This window comes from Sinocyclocheilus anshuiensis, unplaced genomic scaffold (assembly GCF_001515605.1).
Source record: "Sinocyclocheilus anshuiensis isolate Anshui unplaced genomic scaffold, SAMN03320099.WGS_v1.1 scaffold1891, whole genome shotgun sequence".
Classification (NCBI taxonomy): Eukaryota; Metazoa; Chordata; class Actinopteri; order Cypriniformes; family Cyprinidae; genus Sinocyclocheilus; species Sinocyclocheilus anshuiensis.
The window spans coordinates 565,996-573,530 of NW_015549560.1; the positions used below are offsets into that span (position 1 = coordinate 565,996).

At 37.1% G+C, this 7,535-nt stretch overlaps 1 protein-coding gene across 2 annotated transcripts in view; it reads right to left on the reverse strand.

Moving 5' to 3' along the window:
* kiz (kizuna centrosomal protein) overlaps positions 1–7,535 on the reverse strand; it is a 68,405-nt gene that overhangs the window by 32,613 nt on the left and 28,257 nt on the right. For both annotated transcript variants that reach the window (XM_016445187.1, XM_016445188.1), the window contains exons 7-9: positions 1,315–1,431; positions 759–926; positions 105–255 (exon numbers count right to left, since the gene is read on the reverse strand). In XM_016445187.1, coding sequence (XP_016300673.1) covers positions 105–255; positions 759–926; positions 1,315–1,431 — 436 coding nt within the window. The remainder of the gene's footprint in view (positions 1–104; positions 256–758; positions 927–1,314; positions 1,432–7,535) is intronic.

Consider the following 7,535-nt stretch of genomic DNA (forward strand, 5'->3'; position numbering starts at 1 on the left):
TACTGTGTGTGTGTGTATGTATATATATATATATATATATATATATATATATTTATATAAAACACTAAACTATGAAGCAGAAATCAAGGGAGAGTCAGTGATACCTTCTCAGTGTAGGTGGCATTGTATGGCACTAGGAGTGGAGTGAAGAGCTGGATGATGTGGTCAGTGCTGAGGATTTTCTGTTGCTGAAGCTGAAAGAAGTGTCTGAAACAGCAGTCCCACAGCAGAGCGCTTTCAGCTGACAGACATGACCTGCATGCCCAAACCAGGATGAAGAAATGTATCACACACACAACTGCATTCATATACATCATAATCAAATAACTGCAAGAAACATGAACCACCCTGTTACTGGCTCATTCATACAATATATTTTTTTATATTGTTATTTTTCTAATACTTTATTGTGGTTATATTTGTATTTCTTTTAATATGCACATATAATTGATATAATTTAAACAAAAATGTAATATTACAAACATAGCTTAGTACTTTGTCAGTCTTCTTACTCTTATATAAATTCTTATAACATTGAATTAGTAATAAACTAAATTAAAACTACACTAGTTAAATCATTCCAAAACACAAGAAACAAAAGAAAAAATAGACTCTTGGACTGTAAAAATATGTTTTAATGCATTTTGGTTTAACTTATGCTTAAGGACATATTCAAACAATCAAACAGTCTCTTGCAACTCATAAGTGAAACAACCTAAATAGAGGCTATAAGTCCAGAGAACAGTAAAGCACTATACCTGATCTGTTCTGGTTTTGTAGCTGATGACCAGTGAGTGTTGATCAGATCACTGGGTAACAGACATCCATGAGACAGACTGCAGGACAACAGGGGCAGCTGCTGCAGAACAACAGCACCACACGAATGCAGCTCCACACCATCCAGACGCCCACACTGACCACATATACTGGGCAATACATAAAGAAACATCACACTAGAAATGAGAATGTGTGGAGTGCAGGCACACACATTTGAGCCTCCCTTGAAAAATCACACAAATAATGCAGTATTACTAAAAGTACACTTATTTTATTAGTACAAATATTCTCCACTTCTTTCAATCTACACAAATAAAAGCAATAAACTAGCATGTATAACAATTCACTGTGATTCAAAACCCCTTAGAAACCAAGATTTATTGCTAGAGTGTTGTTGGAGCCAAAGTAATGGCACTTAATTTATAGTGAGAGCCCTTAAAAGGCAGGGTAATGCAATTTCCACTGAATCTGTGAACACTACAGCATCATGAGAGGAAGCAGACTCAAGCAGGGAACAAAACATCTTGCTTCTCTGACCTGATGATATCATCGAGTTTCTGCTCATTGACTGTGCTTCTGTAGAGCTTCACGTCTTTAGCACTGAGACGTCGCTCAATGCTGTCCAGAAGATGACAAAATCCTTCCATGGAGAGCCTGGAGAAATTTTCCAAAAATAAGAACAAACAACAAGAAGTTAAATTATTGTGTATGTTGAATATTTACTATTATTGTATATAGCTTTATTAACTTTCCTCTTGCATGTTGCAATTATATAACAATAAATTACATTTGCAAGACATTTTATTTGTGTAATGTAATATTTCTGAGCAAAAAAGGATGTGTAATGGGAAATATATATATAAGCTGGGACTTGATATTATCCACTAGGAATTGACATGATCAGAGAAAGTGAATATTCCATTTCGGAACAGAGCCAGACCTGAGAGAGTGAGTTTGCAGTGGATTCTGGAGGACTATTTCCCTCCTGAAAAATTTCCGGCACACACTTCTGAGGGGAATTTAGAACCAGGATGAGGAGGCTGAAGATTAAGTTCACCCTTGAAAGCATCTAGACATATACTAATTGTAACTCTTTTTCAAATCTACCATGATTTGCTATTATTGCTGTCACATAAATTACATTAACTGACTTTACATTACTATTTACATATTATTACTTAACATTATCCAACAGAGTGAAAACAGAGGGGGAGCATTTATTTATATTATGTATAATATATCTTTATTTATATAGCGCTTTATACAATACAGACTGTCAAAACAGCTTTACAGTGTTAAACAGGAAAAACATGTGATGATAATGTAAAATGACAATAGAAAGCGGCCGTTTAAAGTTGGTTCAGTGATGTCATCATCCAGCTCAATTCAGTTCTCTTCAAATAGTGTTTGTGCATTCAAGTCAACAATATTGCCAGAAAATGTGTCCCCAACTAAGCAAGCCCAGGAAGGAACCAAAACTCCATCGGTGACAGAAATGGACAAAAAAACCTTGGGAGAAACCAGGTTCAGACAAACAAGGCCAGACAAAACCAGGCCAGACAAAACCAGCATGGCGTAGTTTAATTCCAGGCTGCAACACAGGTCAGATTGAGCAGAGTACTCGTTTGGTTCTCCTGGTCTTGTGCTGGCGAGGTCTTCACAGGGGATCTGTCTCTTAGGGTTTGTCTAGTTGACATGTTCTCCACTGAAATTCAGGGCTGTAGAGGTCGTAGACTGGATCCAGGTGACTGCAGTGACCATCTGATCTGGATATGGATTGGGATCTGGGTGGCTACGGTGACCTCAGAATAAGAATGAAACAGTCTAATATTAGCATAGATGCCATTTACCTTACGCTGTAGTGAGTACATCGGGTGTTATGGGAAATGTTCCCGGTTCCGGTTGACCTAATTAATGCAGCCTAACAATCCTTTAACGGATTTGAATTATAGAAATGCGACAGTGTATTATGTGTGTGCCAGGTTAAAGAGATGTGTCTTTAATCTAGATTTAAACTGAGTGTGTCTGCCTCCCGAACAACGCTAGGTAGATTGTTCCAGAGTTTAGGCGCTAAATAGGAAAAGGATCTGCTGGCCCCTGTTGACTGTGATATTTTAGGTATAATTGTCTACCTAGGTCGTAATTTAGATATATTTTTAAGATGGAAAAATGTGGTTTTACAAATGCTAGGAACATGAATTTCAAAGGAAAGATTGCTATCAAATAGCACACCTAGGTTCCTAACTGATGACAAAGAATAGACAGCACAACCATCAAGTGTTAGACAGTGTTCTAGATAATTACATGCATTACATGTTTTTGGTCCAATAATTAACACCTGTTTTTTTAATATATATATTAGCTATGCATTCCGCTAGTTTTGCGAATTGGTATGTTTTGTCAGGCCGTGAAGAAATATAGAGCTGAGTAGTGGTCGACCGATATATTGCCAAGGCCGATATTGGCTGATATTTGGCATTTTTCAAATATCGGCATCGGCCGATAAGTTTTTCTGTTTGAGTCAGGATTTTTATTTTGACAGGGAACGGCAGCGCCTACACACATAGCACTCACATTCTCCCTCTTCATTGTTTGCTGTCGCCGTTTAACAGTTCTGTCTGACACAGATAGAAGTCTGTCTAATAATCAGATAAAACTGTTAAACAAAGGAAGTATACAAAAACTATTATAACGATTGTTTTTAGTGCTTACTTCCTTTATATACATATATATATATATATATTAGGGTTGCACAATAAATCGCATGCGATTGTCATGCGCATCTTGTCAGTAAAGCCGGTTCTGTAATTAGTAGTAAATCTCCACGATAATGAACGCGATATTTATAGAACCGGCTTCACTGACGAGATGCGCATGACAATCACATGGGATTTATCGTGCAGCCCTACATTGTATCGTTCTATCATTGTATTATTCTAACGTTGTATCATTCTGTCGTTGTATTGTTCTGTTTATCATTATTTCATTCTATCATTCTATCTATCGTTCTATCATAGTATTATTCTCTATATCATTTTGCCATTGTATCGTTCTATTATAGTATCATTCTCTATATCATTCTGTCGTTCTATAATTGTATCGCTCTTTCTAGTTATCAGTCTATCGTATCTTTCTATCTATTGTCAAATCATTGTATCATTCTCTATATCATTCTATCATTATCTCGTTGTATCGTTCTATCTGTCTCTCGTCTGTTCTCTTAGTTTAATATGCAGCACACTCACCAAGGGTTAAAGAGGTTTACCACCTACAGTCTCTCTCTATCTCTCATCCGCCCTTGTTCTTTTTCCTCTCCTCCCCTTTTCCTTTTTCCCCTCACCTGAGGCAGTTAATCACAGATGCTAATTGCTGCTAATTACTTATTGTTGGCCCAGAAGTGAGTTTCCCCCTTTGCCAGTGGAGTTCTCAGAGTTCCCACAATCCCTTGCTGCTGGACGGGACCTTTCAGGTGACTAATGAACTAAGGAGCAGGATGGGAGTGAGGGATTCATTATTTATGGGTTTGTTTGTTTACTACACTGGTGCTGCGAGTCAGTTAACGACACCATTTTGTTACCGTGATTGTCTGTGAATTCAACGAGCTGTGAATGAGTGTATGGACGTTATTTTCCGCCATTTACCTTTTTTCGCTCTTTCTTTTCCTCAAGAGGCTGTTTGTGATCGGCGAAAATTGTTGTTTGTCTAAACAGTATTTCTCATCGTTAGCTAGCCAGTTCTCTCATGCGCCTGCAGCGGACAAACCCATGCTTGAACCCCAGGCCAGCGAGATAGACTGAGATTATTTTCGTATTTTCCTTTTTCTTTTTCACTCGATGTTGTTTATGAGGAGTATAAGTTAATTTTACTCATACAGCAGCCGCGATTGCAGCGGAGGAGAGACGATGTGCTAATATGGTGAGTGCAATAATTTAACGACCACGTTTAATAGACATGGCTGTTGTTTGAAAGAGTAAGTTTAAATGAATTAACGGTTTAAATACAAAAACGGATGAATATACTTCTGTTCTATCTAGGTTCAGAGCCCTCTTAACGACTATCTTGTTTTGGAAGGAAGAAGAAATGAAAGAGATGCTTTGGAAGTGTAAGTATGGCCCTCATAACTGTGATAAGAGAGCACAGCTAACGTTATATAAACATTATCCCCCGGATTCACAGGCCAGTCTCAGACTAAAATGCATGTTCAAGCGGTCTTAACTGAAAATATCTTGTATTGACACATTTTAAAATATGTCAGTGCCATTTTTTGTGTCTCAAGATGCACACCAGTAAAGTTCTTAAGGCATTTTTATAAAAGTTATTTAAATATCCTAATTTAACCAAGGCCTAGTCCTGGCTTAAGCCAAGTCCTGTCCGTGAAACAGAAACATAGAGAAGTCCTGTCTCTATGTTCAAACATGGAAGTTATACAAGAATGAAACAATGTCGTTGTTCACATCAGGCATGTACATACATTTAAATTACTTTATGCACTAAAATGTACACTTATGCCACCTCAGAAGACTAAATTGATCAAACAGACTATGATCAACTCACTGTCTGCCACTAGCCGATTGGTCGTTACTTTTTTGTTACTTTGAAAAACAAAAATATTTAATGAACAAAAAATTGGCCAAACATTTTCTTCTAAATTAACTTAATAAAAAAACAAAACAAAATATAATTATACTACCAAATCTACCAAACTGCACTACCAAATCTGCTACTGGTGCCACCATCTGTGGAACTTAGTAGCGCTGCTCTCAAATGTTAGTCTGGAGTTACATCAGGGTTAAATTTTATGTTCACATTTCTTAGCTTTTTACAAGTTGCTGAAAATGAACCATGTGTACTTTTATTTCAGGGTTGATTGAAGAGAAAGTGGACAATGATGAATCAAGTGAAGTTGATAATGACTGCTAAAACTAGTATACTTGACGATGTTGTGTCCTCAAAATGCCTTGAAGACTTGAATGTGGCCGTTTGTGATTCCAATTTGTGCCCGCAAGCATACGCATGTGACATGCAGACGCCGGTGTGGGAGACCTCAGGTTATTATTCAAGTTAGCGGTCCTAAATTCACGTTAAACCACGGTTTCATGGGTCTTTTTGCTCTAATTTATTTTTGGTTTTGTGCTGGTAATCCCATTGGTATATTTTGCATGCTAATGATAGGAATCTATCCCATGAGGTGATTAGTTATTGAACTGTGATGTACCAAAAGCCGTTCTTCTGGGACAGCCTCTGGGAAACTACAGTTTTAAGGAGAAAATACTTAGCAATGGTGTTGATTAATAGATTGGCACATGGTTTGTCTAAAAGCATATTAAAAACACCACATAGACAAATAAACAAATTCAATAATATTTAGGCATTGTTTCTTTTCCTAAATCCTCACCGTCTAACGCTCTAATTACGCAGGTTTATTTTATTGTCATTCACTTTTTATCACGGTTTTCGCGTCTAAGGAAAATTAAAGATTTCATGGCCATGAATTAAGAATTTGTTCCATTTATTAATTTGTGGCCCTCATTTTAGTTAAATCATGGGTTATTTAAGGAACAAAATTAATGAAACATAGACAGTGGCCACAAATTAATAAGTCGTAGGAACGAATTAACAAGTTGTAGGAATTAACCCTTCCCCCGCAGTGTCCCGCAGCCCTGCAACCTTCACCTAATTGTTTCAAATATGAAACAATTATCTGGGGAAATGACTGTTACTACATTTCTATTGCATTCCATGTTGAAGAACTTTGTGTTGTTTCTATTTTAATGTACTTTTAAAGTTTAAATCACATTAAAAGCTTAATTTGTATATTTAAGGAACAAAATTAATGAAACATAGACAGTGGCCACAAATTAATAAGTCGTAGGAACGAATTAACAAGTTGTAGGAATGAATAGCCTATCTGTCCTGTGTCCCGCAGCCCTGCAAAGCGCAGAGCCCCATATGAAAGAATTATCTGGGGAAATTACTTAGTTACTACATTTCTTTTGCTTTCCATGTTGAAAAACTTTGTGTTGTTTCTATTTTAATGTACTTTTAAAGTTTAAATCACATTAAAAGCTTAATTTGTACATTATGAATGAATGATGATGCATTTATATACCGTCACCATCACTCACAGCCGCTCGCATGTGTTTTGCACATGAGCCGCACGCAGCTCAAAATTAAACGGCTTAATCGACCATCGATAGCTTTAATCGATTGCATCGATTAATCGTTGACATCCCTAGTTCTGACGTCAACTTTTTACGAAGTCACAATGGTTCGTGAAAAATCACAGCTGCTTTATGCAGGCTGTGTGCATTTTACTGTGGACTGACTGTTTTGAAACTTATATGGTAGTTAGATAGCCCCTAGACTTCAGTTATGTGAAAAAAGCCAGGAAATTTCAGTTTTGACAATATGGAACCTTTAAACACCTCTGATTGGCCATTGAATTCAAGAGATCAATAAACATGTCTGTGATTGGCTAAATTTCTCACCACAGCAAAAACACGCTGTAAATAGGAACATTTCACGTTCTCGGAGCTCAAACTCAAAAACGCAATGGAGCATTTGCTAAATCTGTTTCACCAATAATATTATATCATCGCAGTATCAACTGAGGGTGCTCTTGCTTTCGTTTCAGGGTGCTTATATTTAAAATTGACTTTGTGTTCAGGTTTTGTTTATTTTTTACCCATTGTGACGAGAGGGGCGGGGCCGAGAGCCGTGGGAACGGAGCGAGGCCGGTGGAGTAATTGATAATGAGC